Here is a 21,403-nt window from a genome sequence, read left to right as displayed (position 1 = left end):
CAATGTCCACCCCTCGAATGTTAACTAGCTGATGGCAGAGCCTGGATCTTTGGAAATCTACTATCATTTCCTTTGTCTTTGAGGAGTTCAGTAGGAGGCAGTTTGTGTGACTCCAGTCACTGAAGGCTTTTGTCAGATCCCTATTTCATTATTCATTTCTAGGTTGTTTTTTTTTTTTTTTTTTTTTGATATTCTAACCTATATTCCATCATTTATCTATTTACTTAATGTTTTTTTTTTTTTGTTATTTTACATTATCTTCTTGTAGCGTTTGAAAATTAAATATTACACTGTCCTGAGATATTCTCCGAGCCACCAGGGGGCAGTGTGAGGCAAACAGGTGACGTTACCAACCCGGAACTGCTGTACTTCCTGTCACTTAAAATGGAAACAGTTCTGCCAAAGTAGCATCAAATATCACTTTAACCGTCCTGCTTCTGCCTGAGACAGCACTTTAGAGTTCTTTTGGATTTAATCACCTCTTACATATCATCTAAGAGCTAACGTAGAGGAGTACGTCCTTATTTAACTGAGATTTGTTCCTGAGATAAACACGATGAGGAGAGGTGTAGGAGCTGGAGCTATCGCCAAAAAGAAGCTGGCAGAGGTGAGTTAAAGTCCGGACTTCAATAAATGTGTGTTCACATTGACTTCTTATCCTGTTGAAGCTCCTTAACATTTTATTACCTTTCTTTTTAGGCCAAATATAAAGAGAGAGGGAATGTTCTTGCAGAGGACCAGATTGTCCAAGTAAGTTATGATGTCAACAGATTCACTGTGTGTTTTCAGACAACAACAAACACACTATGAGGACTTTATGATTGAAGATTTACCATCAAATATGAAGGTTTGCATTAATAAATGCAACTTTAGTCAGTGTGAGAAATAGCTTTAAACAGGTTAGTGTCCATACATTAATGGAAATAGTACAGAAGAGGATGAGGGACACTATAACATACAGTTTTTTAAAATGTGCTAAATATTTTAAAAATTCTGTGATCAAAACAACCCTTCTTAAATTAAAAAAATAGATTAAAATGTGGTTAGTAAAAGGTAAATATTGTTTATTCAGTGTCTGTGTCCATTTAAAAAATGTGCAGCAGGAATATGTTTTAAAAGCCTCCATGCCTTATGCTGATAATGCACAACTTTACCTCCCCATCAGAGCTGGTGACCGGTCAGACATCACAATCCTTCACAAGTGTCTTGCAGAAATAAAATCATTGATTGCAGACAACTTTCTTCAACTTAATGACAATAAATCCAAAATTATTTTAAGTGGTCCAGTAGCAAAATAACCCTGATCATTGAAAATCTAGATACATAAGAAAAACACTTGGAGTCATTTTTGAGCAGGACTCTTGTTTTGAGCCACAAATAAAGAAAGTTGTCCCGTCGTGTTTTTATCAGCTCAGAAATATTTCAAAGGTAGAGTCCATTATTTCATCAAAAGACTTAGAAAAACTCATTCATGCTTTTATTTCCTCCCGCCTTGACTACTGCAACTCACTATACTCCTGTCTTAACCAGAAATCCATCCAACGCCTCCAGACAGTTCAAAACGCAGCAGCTTGGCTTTTTACTAGAACTAAAAAATGTTCCACATCACGCCAAGTTTAGCATCCCTCCACCTGTTGTTTTTCCGATTGATTTTAAGATAATTTTAATCAGCACAACATGAACTCGCCCCTCAATATATCTGAGCTTTTAACCCCCAATGAACCAGGACGCAGTCTGAGATCCTCTGGCAGTGCTCTGCTTGCTGCCAAGGTGTAGACTGAAAACTAAAGGCAACAGGGCCTGTCCTGTAAGAGCCCACCAACTGTGGGGTAGCCTGCCAGAGGAAATCAGACTTGCAGAGTCAGTCTCTAATTCTACTCAAGACACACCTTTTATAGAAAAGATTTTATTTTGTGAATTTATTCTAATTTTTAACATTTAACCCAGGGGTGTCAAACATGCGGCCCGTGGGCCAAAACTGGCCCACCAGAGGTTCCAATCCGGCCCGCGGAACGACTTTGCAAAGTGAAAAAATGACAGAGAAGACATTAACTGCAATTTTTCAATAAAAGTAACTACTATTTCAAATTTGTCCTCTGGGGGTTGCATAAAATCATAGCGCTGAGGGAGCGCACCTGAACAGCGCTTTTTTTTTTACCAGGACTTTTTTACTCAAAGTGAGAAAATAGATTACTCTCTGTTTGCATAATTCAACCGCTGTGTTTGTAGAAAGATGGTTCATCAAATGTGAACATTTTCAGAATGTACTTGTACTTTTTTGCACTAAAACAAAGGGAAAATTTTGAGTTGTCGTTATTTATAGGTTATGTTGTGATTTTACTGGTCCGGCCCACTTCAGATCAACTTGGGCTGTATGTTGCCCCTGAACTGAAATGAGTTTAATCCCTGGTCCCTGGTTTAACCTCCTCTTTTTTTATTGTTTTTGTGAAGCACTTTGTTGTTTTGTTGTTATTATTATTATTTCCTTCAATAAAAACCCTCCTGCCCTGTATTGTTGATGAATCTTCCTCTCTTCTGTCTCTTTTTCACTCCAAGATGTCGAAGCAGTTAGAAACCTTCAAATCCAACCTGGAGGAGTTCGCCAGCAAACACAAACAGGAAATCCGAAAGAGCTCTCAGTTCAGGGTTCAGTTTCAGGAGATGTGTGCCACCATCGGAGTCGACCCTCTGGCCTGTGAGCAACATTTGAATCTACAGTCTTTTGAACACACACAGTATGTTACATATCATGTGCTCTGGAGTTTAATATAAGTTAACATGTGTGACCTCATTGTTTCTCACAGCTGGTAAAGGTTTCTGGTCAGAGATGCTCGGCGTTGGAGATTTCTATTATGAGCTGGGTGTGCAGATTATTGAAGTGTGCCTGGCGCTGAAACACAGAAATGGAGGTTTGTTTGAAGTGATAATCATTAAATCATTGATCAGGAACGTTTGTGTGATTATAAATGTGGCCTACTTTTAAATGCTGATGTGTGCGTTTTCTTTAAGGGCTCATAACTTTGGATGAACTTCACCAGAGAGTGCTGAAAGGACGAGGTAAATACGCCCAGGATGTGAGCCAGTAAGTGTATTTAAATATTTTATTATCCAACTGTCAATCATCCTCTTTTAATGCCCGTCTTTCACTCCTAAGTTCTCTTAAATAAAGATAATATATTACTTGCTTCTCAGAGACGACTTGGTGAGAGCCATAAAGAAACTGAAGGTGATGGGGAACGGCTTCGGGATGATTCCTGTTGGAGGGTCTTACTTGGTTCAGTCGGTTCCTGCAGAGCTCAACATGGACCACACCGTCGTTCTGCAGCTGGCTGAGGTGAGACGAAGCCCTGCAGTGTCGATTAAACACTCACAAAGACCTTCTGTGTGTTTGAAAGCTTAAAAAGGCCTGTTATTCCAAAATGAACGATCATATCTGTCTGTTTGTAGAAAAAGGGCTACGTCACCGTGAGCGAGATCAAAGACAGTCTGAAGTGGGAGAGGGAACGGGCGTGTCAGGTCCTGGTAAGTGAACATAAGGTTGATATAGATGTCAGTTTGAGTTTCTGCTATCTACAGGAAGTTATGTAATGTTTTAGTGCCTGATTGTGGGCTGTCAGGGGAATGAACACACCTGTAAAGTCAACCTGAGATTGTCCGGCATTTATGCTCTGAGAGTTCTGATAGCGAGGGAAGCTCATCGCAGCTTAAAGGACAAGCTTTACTTTGAAAATCCATCATTTTCAGTTGATTATTATTGACTCAAACTTCATAAAATAACATGCATTAATGCCAAATATGATCTGCTTTCATGCTCTTGAATAAAATTATAAAATTGCTGCATTTTTATGAAGCTTGATTCATCAAGAGGTTTTGATTTTACGTCACATATATCAAGGACACTGAAAGCTTTAAGTTTGTTGTTTTTATCATTCTTATGATTAAAAAAGATTGATTCTAGCCTCTGGATTATTGTGACTTTCTGCAGGGAAGTACTTAAAAAGAGAAATAATTAAAAGCTTATAATAATTAACAATTTTTAGTCTTATATTTGTCACTACACTTGACTTTAATTGATTTTAAAAAGGTTGTAAACAGGTTTTCAAAGGTCTCATAATAAAGTTAACAAACCTGCAGAAACTATTTACTCCACATAAAGATGGATGACACCTCCACCTCCTCCTACTGAACAAAAAGAAGCCAAAATACCTCTGGAACAGGCGCAAAAACTGCCAAAGATATTTAAGATTAGACTCTTGTGTCAGTTTGAAGCAGACAGCATGATACAGACAAACTAACACAGAGGAGGTGAGCTTTGTGACCAATACTGCAGCCAGCCACTAGGGGGAGCTCTAACCGTTACAGCCTTTGCAGATCTCTGGCACTCCTAAACATGCGTCTCTCTTCCTCCTCCTCCAGGATCACCTCCTGAAAGAAGGCCTGGCCTGGCTGGACTCTCAGGCAGCTGGAGAACCTCAGTACTGGCTGCCCGCTCTCTTCTCCGAGATCACCTCCCGTGATGTCACACCCGAGGAAGCCAATCAGATGACTCCCTGAGAAAGGCGGGCACCTTTAGAGACTTGTTGGTAAACAAAATGTGCCTGGTGGTGACTCGTGATGGGGCCGGCTGGTTCACTGCGGGTGGTTCTCCTCTGAGATCATTTTCTGGACACACAGAGGGGAAAGTTTCCTCATCGGCTCCTCAGTGACATTTACATAACGAGTCACAGAGAGCGGCTTGATTTTCACAACACTGGAGTTCAGTGTTGTCCGCCTGGTGTCACGCTTTGTGGGTGTTATGGTTTACTCTTAATGTACAGATGATGTGGTTTTAAGTTTTTCTTGTATAAATAAATTTAAAGCTACTGTAAGGAGGTTTTTTTTTTTACTGATTTTGGCTACATCTTTATGTTCTACAAAAGCAGCAAGATTGATTGATCAGTGAGATAACAGGTAAGTTGGTAGGAGGGTAGTCCCCACTTTGACCACAGGGGTCGCCAAAATCAACACAAAAGGCTTTTTTGGACCGGAGGGACTTTACCCCTGAACTACGTGCATTTTGACCGGTGGAACCAGGGTCTAAATTTAGTACAGGGGTAGGTAATCTCCCCCCTAAAAAGTCCCTGCTAGGGGGGTAGTACTTTTCAAAGGGGGGGGGGGGGGCAGGGCCTGCAATGCTGAACGTGTCTGATTGGAAGATTAACCTCAGTGTTTTTATTCCACCCTCCGTCCACAATACCATCACACACATCTGTGATTCTCTTGATTCCTCTTTCTTTCATTAGTTTTTATTTGTTCTATCTTTTTTGTATGTGTGTGTACCTTTCAAAAGAAGAAGCTGCGATTCTCTTGATTTAGGAGCTTGTAACAGTAGTCTTCTCTCAGCCCACCGTGAATGCGTCTCTCCTCCCGGTGTTGCGGTTAACAGGGTCGCTGTTTAAACCAAAACACCGGCTGATCTCTGCCACGGCTTTTTGAGTTCAAACGGATTTTAAAGGCGTGTTGAAACGTCTTTGCTACTCACGCTTATCTCCTCTCACGTGTTGATTCATTCATTGCTTTTTCCATGTTTTTAACCGCAGGTGCAAAATTTTCACTCTTTTTCAAGTTTTCTATACTTTTGGAGCACAATTTCAAATTTGGGGAAAATTTATTTTTTCGACAGGCTCCGGGTCAACTTTATTGTCAATTTTTTTTGTCAAATTTTATTTTTTCAAAAAAAAAAAAATTTAAATTTAATTTTTAAAACTCTCTTTTTTTCAAAATTTTTCGTCAAATTTTTTTTTTTTCAGTTTTTTTTTGTCAATTTTTTTTTTTGTCAAATGTTTTTTTCGTCAAAATGTTTTTTCAAAAAAAAAATTTTTCAAACATTTTTTTGTTTCAAAATTTTCCAAAAACTATTCACAGTCATTGTTTTTTCCATCTGTGATTCACTTGATTTCTCTTCCTTTCATTAGTTTTTATTTGTTCTATCTTTTTTGTATGTGTGTGTACTTTTCAAAAGAAGAAGCTGTGATTCTCTTGATTTAGCAGCTTGTAACAGTAGTCTTCTCTCAGCCCACCGTGAATGCGTCTCTCCCGGTGTTCCGGTTTTAAAAGTGACCCTGTAAACTGGAGACCTTCAGCTGAACTTGTCAGTGTTTGTGGAGTTTACACAGCTGTTGAAACACAGAGGGAGTTCCTGGGAATGCAAACTAGTTTAGTTTTTATTAAGATTTCAAAATATCCTCATCAGATATTTAATGATGGTCTAATGAGGGATGCATCCGGCTGAGAGTCTCCAGTTAACAGGGTCGCGGTTTATACCAAAACACCGGCCGATCTCTGCCACGGCTTTTTGAGTTCAAAAGGATTTTAAAGCCGTGTTGAAACGTCTTTGCTACTCGCTCTTATCTCCTCTCACGTGTTGATTCATTCATTGCTTTTTCCATGTTTTCAATCGCAGGAGCAAAATTTGACTATTTTTCATGTTTTTCTGCTTTTGGAGCACAATTTCAAATATGAGGAAAAATTTAACTTGCCGACAGGCTCCGGGTCAACTTTTTTGCCAATTCTTTTTGTCAAATTTTTTTTTTCCAAATTTTTTTTTTTCCAAAAAAATGTTCTTCCAAATTTTTTTTTCCAAATTTTTTTTGTCGATTTTTTTTTTTCAACAAATTTTTTTTTCAAAACAAAAGATTCTAATTTTTTTCTTTAAATTTTATTTCAATTTTTTTTTTCAAATTTCTTTTTTTCAATTTTTCCAAAAAACATTCACAGTCATTGTTTTTTCCATCTGTGATTCTCTTGATTTCTCTTTCTTTCATTAGTTTTTATTTGTTCTATCTTTTTTGTATGTGTGTGTACTTTTCAAAAGAAGAAGCTGTGATTCTCTTGATTTAGCAGCTTGTAACAGTAGTCTTCTCTCAGCCCACCGTAAATCCGTCTCTCCCGGTGTTCCGGTTTTAAAAGTGACCCTGTAAACTGGAGACCTTCAGCTGAACGTGTCAGTGTTTGTGGAGTTTACACAGCTGTTGAAACACAGAGGGAGTTCCTGGGAATGCAAACTAGTTTAGTTTTTATTAAGATTTCAACATATCCTCATCAGATATTTAATGATCGTCTGAAGACGTTTATGAGGGATGCATCCGGCTGAGAGTCTCCAGTTAACAGGGTCGCAGTTTAAACCAAAACACCGGCCGATCTCTGCCACGGCTTTTTGAGTTCAAAAGGATTTTAAAGCCGTGTTGAAACGTCTTTGCTACTCGCGCTTATTTCCTCGCACATGTTGATTCATTCATTGCTTTTTCCATGTTTTAAACCGCAGGAGCAAAATTTTACTTTTTTCATGTTTTTCTGCTTTTGGAGCACAATTTCAAATATGAGGAAATTTAACTTTCCGACAGGCTCCGGGTCAACTTTTTTGTTAATTTCTTTTTGTCAATTTTTTTTCCAATTTTTATTTTTCCAAATTTATTTTTCTTAAAAAAAAATTTCCAAATTTTTGTTCTAAATTAAAAAAAAAAAAAAAAAAAAAAATTCTAAATTTTTTTTCAAATTTTTTTTTTGTCAAATTTTTCTCGTCAACATTTTTTTTTCAAATTTCTTTTTTCGAAACAAAAGATTAAAATTTTTTTCTTAAAAATTTTTTTTCACTTTTTTTTTTCAATTTTTCCAAAAAACATTCACAGTAATTGTTTATTCCATCTGTGATTCACTTGATTTCTCTTTCTTTCATTCGTTTTTATTTGTTCTATATTTTTTGTATGTGTGTGTACTTTTCAAAAGAAGAAGCTGTGATTCTCTTGATTTAGCAGCTTGTAACAGTAGTCTTCTCTCAGTTAACAGGGTCGCTGTTTAAACCAAAACACCGGCCGATCTTTGCCACGGCTTTTTGAGTTCTAAAGGATTTTGAAGCCGTGTTGAAACGTCTTTGCTACTCGCGCTTATCTCCTCTCACGTGTTGATTCAGTGAATCCATCTGTGATGAAATATAGCACCATCTAAAACAGCACCAGCTGAGTCTCTTCATGCTAACAGGCTAACTGTTGTGTTGCTCAGAATGATACCTGCCTGTCCGTCTGCTTCTATGGTGTCATCTGGGATGAATGGCATTCCTCTTTGTTTTACTGCCCTCTACTGGTCTGGTGGTGTAGTGCATTACTTTTTTTTTTTTCTCCATACGTCACCTACCTGATTTGCACAATCTACCCAGGACTTCAGCTCGCAGTAAAAACGCAGACAACAATGGGGGCACAGGAACCTTTTAGTTCAGGGGAAAGTAGTTCTTGAGGCTTAAAAGACCCCGGAACTCTTGGTGGTCGAAATGGACCTAACCTGAAAGTTCCCCACAGGAGTTTAAAAAAAAAAACAGACTTCCACAGTCTCAGTTTTTCTGTTTATTTACCACAATCACTTTTACACTGATTCATTCAGATAACTTGAACAATCTCACTACTCACTTGATCAACAACATATCTCCTCATATACAACATTTAATCATCAGAAAATCAGGTAAACAAACATTTTGATTGGCTTGTTTGGTTACAGTGGATATTTTTTAATGTAAGGCCACTCTGTGAATCAAATGTAGGTTTTACACAATTAAAGTGAGTCTAACTTATAATTAAATCAACCAGAGGGCCGTAACATCGTTAGAACTTCTTTAACTACATTAATTACAAATCCTGTTTACCTCGCAGCTGTTAGTTTCCAAAGCATACCAAAGGTTTCGATATTCCGCCTCCTGTTTTTACAGGCCGTCATTGTAATGAACGTTTGTTCAAAGGCTCTAAGAGGCTAATATGTAAGGCTCGGTAACATTAGTCCTTTTTTTAGCACTGAATGAATTGTGTCTAAAATATCCAGGCAGCAGCTGACGCTCAGAATCCACTCTGATTCATTATCTTGTTTGTTGTCTCAGCGAGGGGCAGGGGATCAAGTGTTCGTACCCTTGCATGTGTCTGTCTGTCCCAAGCGGCAACTTCCAGTCTCAAAATATGAAGCCCATGCACAAGTGCTAAAAACTGCAGTTCATCGAGCATCCACTAGAGGCTGGCTGCAGAAACACCAGAAACCCATAGACTGTATAAATAGCAGAAACCACATACACACCCATTCATATGAAGCTGACCGGCTTCAAAACAGCACTCAGGAACACATGGGTGATGTCACGGACACTACATCCATTATTTATACAGTCTATGGTCTGTCCACAGGTAATGCCAGTAACTAGGGACGCCACCAGTGTGATGTTTTTGTGCACATTGTGATATAACTGGTTAAGGTTTTGGTGATGCCTGATGTGCTGTTTTTGCTCATGATCGACTGAGGTTAGAGTCTTCATTGTTTCACTGATTTAACTTTACTTTGTCAGGGAGGACAGAGGGATGTAGCATTTCGGATGTGGGGGGGTGTTCTCTGCCTGGGCAGACGCAGTGTGTGACGATCTGAACCTTTCAAGTAAACTCAAAACTGCAATCAAAATCCGTCTTTTTTCAAAACTAAAGGCTCTGCTCAACCTGACTTCTTTCAGGCCACAACGTGTCACAGACAAGAATCAACTACTTGAATGTTCATTTGACTTCCATGTGTGAGGGAGATATGAGGAAGTAAACTGCTGCCGGCCATTTAGTAAACAAAGAGTGTGACAGAATAAAGAAAAACTCGCTGATATTTGAATGTGACTGCAGACTTTAGGATACTGAAAACTTCAGCCTCTTTTTGAACACTAAAGGTCTCTTATTGAGGTACAAGCAAGATCCCTTAGGGGACCAGTACCTTTAACTGTCTTCTCCATGTTGGCGATTCATAACAGCATCTAAAATGCATTCTCCATGGCGCTATAAGTGATGCTCACATCCTTCTGCAGGCGTTACATGATGCTCACTTGTTTGTTTTCGTCAGCAAGTCTCTACAGAGCTGGATAAACGAGGATAATGATTAGACAGGAGCGCTGTGATGCTGTGGAAATCAGCATTACCTTATCTTATCTTCTTGTAGAAATTTAGAGCACGACACTCCTCATTTAAGGAGTACTAGCACTTGTTCTCTTTCCGCTTAAAGCCCTGGGTTCAAGAATGTAAACACGTCAAATGATACCATCTCAGTTATGTGTTCATCCGCCTGAGACCTTCTAAAACAAATCAAATGTAATCCCGTTCAATGGTATGATAACATGAGACCAAAATAAACGAGGACATCATGTTCACTGTGATGGATTGCGTAACCCTGGATGGTTTCAGGTCTCTGCCAGCTGAGTCTTCCCGCACACTGGACCCCTAGCGGACTCTGACGGCTGTGTTGAAGGTAAAGACTGAACAGAAGCTTCAGTATGCTTTGGAAAGTGTTCATAAGTCATGTAAAGATTATGTAAAACAAAAAGTATGAGCATGTAAGACAATATTTTCCTTCCTGACATGTACACGTCACCCAGCAGGCCGCGTCTGACCCCGTGTTTTTCCCCCCTCACAGCTCGTGACCGTAGACGTGATCCTCAAACACAGACTGCTCCATGTTGTCACAGATCATCGTGCAGAACGGACAAACTCTGTGACACTGCTCGTGCTGCTCCAGTTCCTCTGGGGTTATTCCAGGGAATCTCTCCTGGCAGTGTCGACACACCAGCGACTGCTGAGGAACAGAAATAGAGAGAGAGAAAGTTAGACGAGGTAACAGAACCAGGAGTGGATTATGTTTTAGGTCAGCTGTAAAAATAAACTGTAAACAGACGAGTCACTCTGGGGGGAGAGAGGGTTTGGGGGCTCATCTCTGGGGGAGATTTCGACACTTTCAAGCAGCTTCGAATTTATTCCTAGAGTCAGGAATGTGTAGCTTTGATTTAGAAGAATTTCAACCTCCCATTAAAGCGATTTGTGGTCTGCTGCAGGACATATCGATGCACTAGCAGCAGATCAATCAGGCAAAAACAGTCTCAAGCATTTCATATTTATATATCCCACGTATCTCCCCAGACTCCAAACGGCTTCAGCTTCTGTTTGACTGTTTTCTGCAAGAACAAATGAGATTTTCTCTTAATTTTGCTCTGATTTTTGGGGATATCTGAAGACCTCTTCAGGGAATCTGTGAGTAAATGTCAGGACACCCTGCTCTGGAAGTTTCCCTAAGTTACTTATTCACACATGTTCTTCACAGCATAGATTTCCCTGGATGATAAGAGGGAGGGTTTCAGGACTCGATGTAAAAAGGACACTGTGGTGATCATAATGTTCATATCCAGGATAGCTGATGAAGCAAAGTCTGACACCGTGGGGACAGCTTCTTGTCTTTATATCAATGCCATGTGTTATGGTTTGCATTCACAGTAGGGATGCAAATTTCAAGTATTTTCCATGTTCGATCTTTGGAAATGTTAACGATCAATTAAACGTTTTCCAAGTCAGAAACAATGCCAAATGCGTTTTTTCCCCTGAATCAAATGTTCCTTCATGACACAGTGTATATAACTGACGGTATTGAATATCTACGGATCATATTGAGGTGTTCAAAATGTTAAACACATTGAATATCAACGTGAGGAGCAGGCTCATAATCTCTGCGGACATACAGTCATAAAAGTGAAGGCTCAGACTTCAACAAGGGAACTGAACAGAAACATATTTCAGACTCACAGAGTCCAGTTTTCTGTCTCCTCGTTCTTATTGAGTAAAATAAGCATGTGAACGTGGTCAGGTGTTAGCCGGGAGCGCAACCGGGTCATAATCAGTCTGGCGTTGGAGAAAAAAAGCGCTCGTGGAGACCTGTCACTCAGCTGCAGCCCCCAGCTGAGCGCCAACACCTTCAGTCAGCTGATTCACATCCAAACATGCTTTAAACTTCAAACACCTCCCTGATAGCTGAACCAAATATGAGACCACATGGAGTTTGTTCCACGTGATAGAAAATGTGTTTGAGTAAGTTCTTAACAATCAATTAATTGATACTTGATTAATTGTTGACATCCTTAATTCATGGTATCAACCAAAGAGGTGGAAAGAATACGCTGGTCAACAGAAGCAGCTTCATTCACCCACCCTACTTACTCACTCGCAGCTTGGGCCCTAAACTTCTTCAGAAATTTGACCCTTGGGCCGCCAGGAAAGAGTTCTGATAAAATCAGGGTGAAAAAAATGTGTCCGTTTGTGTTCACACATGCTGCCCATTCTGAGAATTTCTGCAAACTTCCAGGAGTGCAGAGCCTGTGTGAACGGGGCGTCTACCTCAGAACAAAGGCGACTGGCTGGCACACAACTTAAAGGTATTAGATGTTTCCACACAGAACTTGTCTGTCTTGTCTGTCAGCATGCCAAGGCAAGACTTTTTTATTTCCTGGCCTTGTGATATAATCTTAGCATTGCACTGCCCGTCTGCATGAATGAGTGTGTGAGGAACTATGATAACAGGAAATATTTGACTCACCTCTTCTTCTGGGTCTGCTATGCCCTCTGCAGAAAAAGGGACATGGGTTAGCATGAAGGAATTAAAGATATGGATGAAGTCCTCAATCATGGGACACATTTTTTGCAGAAATAGCATCATAATTTGGATGTTTCTGTTGCATTATGAATGTTTTCTGGAGAATCTATGATGGAAACAAACGACTAGAGATGTGTGCATATTTTTGGGGGGATCTATCAAATGAATACTTCAAAACTTAGAGAAACTAATTAAAGTGATCATAAAGAAATCAAAAAGTTCACTGCAGCAACCTACTTCTAAAAAATGCCAATAAAGATTTGAGGTTTAGATAAAAACTACATCTTTAAAGAATACTTTAAAAACTGCTGTCTCTCATATGTCATCATTTTGCCAAGATGAATGTCTAAACCTGTGTGTCATTGCAGAAGTTAAAATATTTTATCAAGAAAGAGGGAACAGGTGTCTGAAGTCTCATATATCAAAACATTCAGGTGAGAAAATTCACTTTTTTTGTGCAACATCAGGAAAATAATCTAGTTTTAATCAGAGAGGACATTATATTGATTGGATGCATCCTTTATGTTTTGAAAATGGGGACTAAAACTCCCTCTCTGCTCCTGTCAGAGAGCGTTCTGCTCACCTATGGTCTCACACAGCTGCTCCTCTTGCTCAGGTATCTCCAGCTGTTGCCACTCAGGTGTGTTTGAATCAGAGCGGGGTAGGGGTGCAGAGTCAGGCTCAATGTGCGGTAGGTTGACAGAGGAAGCTGCTTGGAGGTCAGCGTTAAGTCTGCGGAGCCCCTCGATGTCTCTGTTGAGACTCTAACGGAGGAGACACAGTTCAACAAACACGTCTCTGAACTCACGGTGAGACTTTCTGAACTTAAGCAGCGTTCATTTCTGTACCTGGTTTTCTCTGACCAGCTCTTCTTTCTCATGTCTCTCGAGCCGGATCATGTCTTCCTTCTCCTCGATGATGCTTTCCTTATCAGCGAGGAGTTCATGCGCCTCACTGAGATTCAGCTGGACAATAATGTAGAAATACAAAAGATTAGAAGCACTAACAAAACCTCTTTTTTAAAACACATTGAAACAACAAATATAGATTCATCCGCCACTTAAAATAGTCCCTGAAAATGCACAAGGTCTGGGTTTGTCTGATGCTTGTCTTTACCTCTTGTTTGCCAGTCGTCCGCTGAGCCTTGTCATGTAAACGCATCACTTTTGTCAGCTGCTCCTTGGTGTCCTGCAGCTCTCGGTCCAGAAACTCTGCCTGTCTCTTTGCAGATTTGGACTCTTCCTTCTCAGCCGCTAGCTTCGCCTGAGCGTCCCGTAGCTTCCCAGCAAGAGTCTCATACTCTGCCTTTAAGGTGACATAGCATTTCCCAGTTAGCACAGAGGACACAAATTAAACATCATCCCTTGTGATGTATAAAAATGAAGTGGACTCCTACCCTGAGTTTGTCATCTGAACAGTTCAGGGTCTCCAGATGTGACAGTCTCCTGGTTAACTCCTGGTTCTCTCTCGTCAGGCCGTCCACGTTGTGGGAGTGAGTTTGCAGCTTCTGCAGCTCCACAGAGAGATGCTCCTTCTCTTTCTCACTGCTCTGAAGATCCACCTGTAACAGGTACGCATTTTATGATGTCAGTTCATGATCATGCACAATCTTCACCAGGTTTCTCTTGAAAATGTTAAATCCGGGGATACTTCCAGGTTTAATCGGGTTCATAAAAACAAAATTGTGACAAAATCGCAGAGCCTTCCCGGATTTAATCTGAATTTTATTTTACTTTATTTTATTTTAACCATCTTAAGAAATATATTTTAAAATAATTTTATTCCTTTAGAGTTCTTTTAGGGGAATTTTTTGTCTTTTAAAATATGTTTTATTTCTTTATCTTGACTTGTGTGTTTTTATGATCTATTTTGCTGCCCATGTAAAGCACTTTGTAACCTGGTTTTGAAAGGTGCTCTACAAATAAAATTATTATTATATTATTAAAATCATCTTAAATTAAATCTCCTTTAATTACTTGGTACTTCTGTGGGCGGCAGTTTGTATTTATTTTGGGCGCCATTAGTACCAAAATAAAAGCTTCATAAAGTGATACAGATATCCTAACCATAGTCTATGGGGCTTTTATTTTGGTATTTCCGCTAGGCGGCAGTGTGAATTTGCATATTAACTAAATATTTATGATTGCAGAGCAACATTTAACATTCAGATTTAACAATCAACATTAAGATTTACCATTTGACATTGATATTTCACATTTAACAATTAGATTTATATTTAATATTTATAATATATTTAAGAATATGTCAAGGATTAAAGGACTCATGTCTCAGCAGGATGCAGAAAAACTCATCCATGCATTTATCTTTAGCAGACTAGACTACTGTAACGGGGTCTTTACAGGACTCCCTAAAAAGTCCATCAGACGGCTGCAGCTCATACAGAATGCTGCTGCTCGAGTCCTAACAAGGATCAAGAACGTAGACCACATCACTCCAGTTCTTAGATCTCTACACTGGCTTCCTGTCTGTCAGAGAATAGACTTTAAAATCCTGCTGATGGTTTATAAAGACCTGAATGGTTTAGGCTGATCTGCTACTACTGTATGAACCACCTCGACCTCTGAGGTCATCAGGTACTGGTCTGCTTTCAGTCCCTAGAGTCAGAATGAAACATGGTGAAGCAGCGTTCAGTCATTATGCTCCACATATCTGGAACACACTCCCTGAAAGCTGCAGGTCTGCTCCAACTCTCACCTCTTTTAAATCAAAGACTCAGACTTTTTTATTTGCCACTGCCTTCCTATCTTAGCTTATTTTAACCCACTTTAAATTAAAATTTTAATGTAATTTTTAATATATTCTAATTTTCCTTTTCTTTTCTGTTTTATTATATTTGTAATTTTAATTGTGCTCTTGTATGCTTGTTTGAATGTCTCCAATGCTTTTAATGTTTTAATGTAAAGCACATTGAGTTGCCCTCGTGTGTGAAATGCGCTATACAAATAAAGCTGCCTTGCCTTGCCTAACATTTAACAATTGTATTTATATTTAGCATTTGGATTTAACAGGGATTGTAACTTATATTTTTCACAAAAAAATTAAATGTGAAGAAGATCTCAAACATTGCTCTAAATACTTAATATTTTTAAAACACATCAAAGATTTCATCCAGTGTAAGCAGTTAGTTTTAAGGACCGCACGAGATACAAACCCCCACCCATCCATGAGCACATTCTTATATTTAATCAGCCAGATTTTACACTTGGTCTCATGACAGCACATGGCACAGCTTATGAAATCCTTACTCTGTGGTTATGACTTAAGAAAAGCTAGAGACTGGAGCTTTTTGATTTAAATCTTTTGTCGATAGGCTGAAGACGTCTGTGACCTAATCCTGAATCCACCGCCCTGATGAGGCTCGATACACGACTACAAAGTCTCTATGCCTCACTGTTGGAGTTACTACTTTTGGAGGTATTGCAGAGGGAAAACTGAGCATGAGTGTTACATGCTGAATAGAGAGGTCAGATGAATAAGCAGTGCTCCTTACATGAGGTGGAATCATTAAACAGCAGAATGGTTTTACCTGAAGAAGCTGGATACTGTCTTTCATTTTTAACAGCTCCCTCTCTTGTTCTCTGAGTTTGATGTTCAGCCTGAAATTCACAGAAGCAGCGGTTATTGTCCAGAAAAGATCACGTGAAAAGTTCTGAACATCGATTTTAAAAAGAGTAACAAACTCACGTTGTGACCTCCGTACTTTGAGACTCAACCTTCTCCTTCAGCTCCTCACGCTCCGCTTTCATCTGGTTGATCTTCAGCACAGCGCGGTCGTATTTCTCCTGAGTGTGTTTCTGAAAATATATTAACACGAGAAAGACTTTTTAAGATTTCTTCAGAGCTTTGAAACACAGAAGAAGAAGTAGTTTGAAGAGGATCTGAAGCAGCGTGGGATCACGGGAGTTTTTGTTGTTGGCTAGATCATCAAATCTAGATTACTAGTGCGCTGAATGGGACAGGATACTACAAACTTCTTCACAGAGGGCGCCGAAATCCACACAAACTGAAAGATTGTGATTGGATATTTCATGTTTTTATTGATTCTATTCAAGGAAATATTTTATAGAGACTAAATTATTTGGTTTTGGAAATCTTTAAGTCTACTTTTTCTAGCACATCATGGTTTTTGTTTGACAGATATGAAGTTTTTTTCATATTTCTTCGGTTAATCCAGCCTGAAAACAGCTCTCTGCTATATTTTATTTTAATCTAAATGACCCCAATCTTACTCTAAGTTTTGAAGAACACAATCTGCAGGATTAATTGGGTTAAAAACTGAGATTACCAATTTATATAACTCGATCCAATCTGAGTTTGTTAACTTTTTATCTTTTTAACAACCTGATTTCAAGATTTAAACCAATCCAGTGTCTTTAATCCAATCAGATTACCTCTCAACAACTAGGCCTTCATGTCTCCATGCAAGACAAGTGACAAAATACATTTCTAGTAAGAATTATGTTGAACAAGTAGATGAAATGATCTCACCTCTTTCTGAATGGATACTTCATCCAAGCTTTGACTCTGTTTAGTCTGCTCGGCTTCATTGTGTAGCTGCATCTGCTTGGTCATCAGGGTCAACACCTCCTCCTTGAGGAAACATCAGAGTTAAACTTTCACACTGACACAGATTAAAGATCTCACAGATTAGAGAACAAACCTTCAGCTGCTCTGTTTCCTTCTGCTGCTGCTGCACGACGCTGTTCAAGTTCTCGTTCTGCTCCTTCATGTGATCCAGCTCTCTGACCAGGCGGTCCTTTTCTTTCTCTTTCTCTTCATTCTGCTCCTGTTAGATATTTAATCAAAGTTCAGTCCCTGGTTAAACATGCATCTAAAGGTGTTCATCTTCACTCGGGCGTTTCTAAATGAGAGAAGCAGACCTTCAGGTTGGCGGCGTCTTGCTGTTCCTGCTGCAGAGCATTTTTTAAGGTTTTATTTTCCGCCATGGTCTGATCCAGCTCTCTCTGCAGCTCGGCTTTCTCCCGTACGCTCTGATCGACCTGCTCCTGAGTTCAAAAAACACATTAAGTCAATAAAATCTGTTTACTTTAGTCTTCAGGATTAGATATAAACAGTGTCATCTCTTTAAATAGAAATCAGTAACCTCAGGATGAGTTCAGACACTCTCTCATGAGGTGATTATTTCCCCTCCATCACAGAGCAACAACACGAACACACACTCTCTGGCTTTTTCCCCCATATTTATTATTATGCACATCTGATACCTGTGTTGTAATAACCAGGAGGTCTTCCTCTGGGCTGCTCTCCAGGCTCGCCTCCACCGGGTTTCTGAAACAGAACGGCGTGCTGGCTCCTCGCACTTGGCCAGTACTGTCCACGTAACAGAACTGGTAGAACTCGATCTCATCTTTGGGCAGGTAGTAATCTGAAGACGAGGAACAAACACTTTGTTAACATATGAATCATTCCACACAGCTGATTCTTTATGGTACAGTTTTTATATTGATTGAATTTACAGAAAAGAATGAGTGATGTGCCGGCTCTCGCTCTCCATCTGTCCTTTCTGTCTCAGGCTTTGGGGGACATCAGGAGCCATGGGGTAGGGTACTAAATTTATATGTAGGGGGCATTGTGGGGTGTGTTTCTTCACTGAGCGCTTCCTTTCTTTCAGCACAAGCACCATGTGTTTATCTCAGATTCCAAACAATAGGATCATTTTTATAACTGACTGAAATGATGATTATTTGTACTTTACATCTAATGAATCCTTTATCCGTTAAATGTCAATTCATGGGCGCAGACTTAGCCTAATGGATAAGTTGCGCGCCCATGTAGTGGGTGGCATGGGGCTCGAATATAGCCTGCGGCCTCCTTCCCACATGTCACTCTCCAACTCTCTCCTGGTTTCCTACACTATCCGCTGTCCTCTCCTCTATAAATCATTTTTAAAAAGGTGTAAAAGCCCCAAAATTAATAATTTAAATGTCAAATCACATCAGGGCTTGTGGCCTAGCGGTCTAAGCGCCCCACATACAGAGGCTACAGTCCTCGTCACAGAGGTCTCTCTACTCCCCACATTTCCTGTCTCTCTTCTGCTGTCCTATGAAATAAAGGTAAAAAGCCCAAAAATACATATATAGAAAAAAGTCAATTCACATTTTTAAATACACTCATCAAATTTCCAAGATCCCAAAGCGACTTCTTTCAAAAAATGTCCACAAAACCGTCCACAATATCCTCTCATACTATCATAGTTAGAAAATGAAGATAGCAACTTTTTATGTTAGAAGCTGGAAGCAGGAGTTGTTAAGGTATCTTCTGAAACACGTCACAAGAAGTTGATATACCTTAAAGCACTTAAATGCCACAGAAAGATAATCTAGTAAGGATGCACTGATTAAGAAAAAACAATCTGATGCTGATTCAGATATAAAAATAAGAATCAAGCAGATTCTAATACTGATGTTAACTTTAATTTCCTCTGTCTGGAGCACTGTCCAAAATCAGTGATCATCATAAAAGTCATCCAGGCTTTCATTACACTTTCATTGCACAAATTCAATCATACACACAACAACCTTTTTTTCTCAGGAAAATATTCTTTTTATGAACAAACAGCTGCTTTGAAATCCTCTCTAGCTGCTTTAATAATCACAAACTCTGTGAGACAACAATCTAACAATAGATGTCTTTTTTTATTTGTTCAAGCATTAAAATATACAAATCTGACATATAATTAAAGAATAACCATGAACAAACAAAAGCACAAACTAGCCATCATTAATCTGATGTGTTTAAATTAACAGTAGGTGAAACTATGTGCCACTAGGCCAGTCTCAGTCCACAGATACTGAGCTGATATATCGGTGAATCAATGCAGTGTAGTCTGAATAATATGCAGAGAAAATGTATCCACTAGAAACTATAATAATAGATGTTAGTTGGACCAGTATCTAACTCTAGGACTCGACCGCCCCAGATATGAAGATCCGAAGGCCCAGAGAGTCTCTATAAACAACCCTGAGCCAGAGGATCGGCCTTGCGTAACATCACCTCATAAAAACAGATTGAAGAGTCAGAGGCATAAATAAAGCTTCCACTATTTACACATCAGACTTTGAGTTTCTGGAAACCTCTGACCGGGTGTGTGTGTACGCTACAAACACGAGCGGACTTCAACCTGGAGAAAAGTGAAAGTGTTTCTCTTACCTTTGAAAAAAGCTTGCCTCGTCACCTGCTGCCCGACCACATCCAGGCAAGGCTCCACCCACACGAAGGTATGATAGTCTTTTGTAGTGCTCCACCCGACCTGTGCAAGAGTGTAGGCCATGTTATAAAATCATATGAGGATTTATTTTTACACTTTTACAGAGTTGGAGACAAATTTACATTTTGGAAAACATTTTTACATTTTATAAAACAAAATTACAAAATCAAAAAAAACTTTTACAAAGGCCAAAACTAATTTACATTTAAGAAAACAAATTTACAAAATCAAAAAAACACCTTTACAAGCGGTGAGACAATTTTACAAACGATGGAACACTTTTACCATTCCTGAAACTAATTTACATTTCAGAAAACAAATTCACATTTAAGAAAACAAATTCACATTTAAGAAAACAAATTTACGAAATAAAAAAAAAATACATTTACAAGCGGTAAGACAATTTTACAAACAATGGAACACTTTTACCATTCCTGAAACTAATTTACATTTATTTTTAACAGAAAGGGAATGTACCAAACACCAGAAGTGATCCGGTACCAAACGGAGTACCAGTACCAAACGGAGTACCAGTACCAAACGGAGTACCAGTACCAAACGTCACTCTGTTTGATTTCTCTCCATCCAAACAAACTAAATGACCCCTCACTCCATCACTCCCTGATCACTTCCAGTATTTGGTACATTCCCTTTCTGTTAAAAATAAATGTTAATTTGTTTTAGAAATGGTAAAAGTGTTCTGCCGTTTGTGAAATTGTCTCACCGCTTGGTAAAAGTGTTTTGATTTTGTAATTTTGTTTTCCAAAATGTAAATTTGTCTCCAACTTTGTGAAAGTTTCATCTTTTGTAAATGTGTTTTGTCCTTCAGGGCAACAGTATTGATCCCCTTCATACCTTAAAAACACCAACCCAGTCCCTTGGGTTTGGCTGGAAGGAGGCAGTGAGGTTGAAGCAGCAGGTGATGGAGGTTGAAGGTGGGTATGACTGAGGGATGTCCATGAACAGCACCTGGGAGAAGGTGCGTCGTGCGTCGTCAGCCGCCTCGTTAGGGCTCTCCATGCTGCGTAAATGTAATGAGACTGATGAGGAAACAACATTTGACGAGTGTGACTGATGACAGCAGGTGCAACCAGCTGATCTGTTTCCTCACAGAGAGCAGCAGTGTTGTTTTTAAGAGACTCACACTTCCTAATGATGATGTTTGGATGTTTTTACGCATTCTGAGTTTCATTTACTCCCAAACTATGACGCATCCACAGCTGACTTTAAAAACACTTAAAAGGCTAAAAGTTGATATTAAAAATACTCCCTTACCAAAGAAATGACATACAACTTGTTATAAACACTTATAATGAGAGTTACCCCAAATAATAACAATTACATAAAGAAACCGAAACTTATCAAGTCCCAGACCCCACCCGACAGATTATATAAGTTAAAATTTAGTTCCCTTTACTTCTTTTATTCCACAATCTTTGTTTATAACTTTTAGAAACATTAAAATGTTGAGGTTAAGTCAATAAACTCACATGTTTGCTGTCACTTGACACAGCAGCGAGATCAGCAGTCAGCTCCCCTTGCTGGAATCAGACGCTGTGCTGCGTTCAAGTGCTGCTCGGATATTTGTACTGCCAGGCGTTCAAGTGCGACACGGCACTTCCGGCTTTTTCAAAAGCTACCATTTAAATTCATAAAGCTTTTATTTTAATTATGCAGGAGATGTAAACCATAAAGTCAAATAAA

At 39.2% G+C, this 21,403-nt stretch overlaps 2 protein-coding genes across 3 annotated transcripts; one reads left to right on the top strand and one right to left on the bottom strand.

Moving 5' to 3' along the window:
• Nucleotides 1-308: 308 nt before the first annotated feature.
• snf8 (SNF8 subunit of ESCRT-II) lies at nucleotides 309-4,871 on the top strand. The gene is made up of 8 exons (XM_034707746.1): nucleotides 309-607; nucleotides 700-750; nucleotides 2,557-2,695; nucleotides 2,805-2,909; nucleotides 3,010-3,082; nucleotides 3,193-3,334; nucleotides 3,448-3,522; nucleotides 4,417-4,871. Exons 1-8 carry the CDS (start codon nucleotides 557-559, stop codon nucleotides 4,552-4,554), a joined length of 774 nt encoding a protein of 257 aa, XP_034563637.1. The 5' UTR covers nucleotides 309-556; the 3' UTR covers nucleotides 4,555-4,871.
• Nucleotides 4,872-8,360: 3,489 nt separating this feature from the next.
• On the bottom strand, nucleotides 8,361-21,285 carry calcoco2 (calcium binding and coiled-coil domain 2). Of its 2 annotated transcripts, none has more exons than XM_034707722.1 (15): nucleotides 21,190-21,285; nucleotides 20,555-20,720; nucleotides 19,642-19,741; nucleotides 17,697-17,857; nucleotides 17,352-17,477; nucleotides 17,132-17,257; nucleotides 16,960-17,061; nucleotides 16,156-16,265; nucleotides 15,998-16,067; nucleotides 13,847-14,011; nucleotides 13,567-13,755; nucleotides 13,299-13,415; nucleotides 13,034-13,214; nucleotides 12,394-12,419; nucleotides 8,361-10,608 (listed from the first exon to the last, which is right to left on the bottom strand). In XM_034707722.1, the coding sequence occupies exons 2-15, from the start codon at nucleotides 20,717-20,719 to the stop codon at nucleotides 10,444-10,446; spliced, it is 1,803 nt and encodes a 600-aa protein (XP_034563613.1). In that variant the 5' UTR covers nucleotide 20,720; nucleotides 21,190-21,285; the 3' UTR covers nucleotides 8,361-10,443. The 2 variants fall into 2 exon arrangements, with proteins under 2 accessions (XP_034563613.1, XP_034563614.1); XM_034707723.1 differs by having other exon boundaries at nucleotides 9,094-10,605; nucleotides 21,190-21,273.
• Between the last annotated feature and the right edge of the window lie 118 nt (nucleotides 21,286-21,403).

This window comes from Notolabrus celidotus, chromosome 18, assembly GCF_009762535.1.
Source record: "Notolabrus celidotus isolate fNotCel1 chromosome 18, fNotCel1.pri, whole genome shotgun sequence".
In the NCBI taxonomy this organism is placed as follows: Eukaryota; Metazoa; Chordata; class Actinopteri; order Labriformes; family Labridae; genus Notolabrus; species Notolabrus celidotus.
This window is presented reverse-complemented; position numbering and strand designations above follow the sequence as displayed.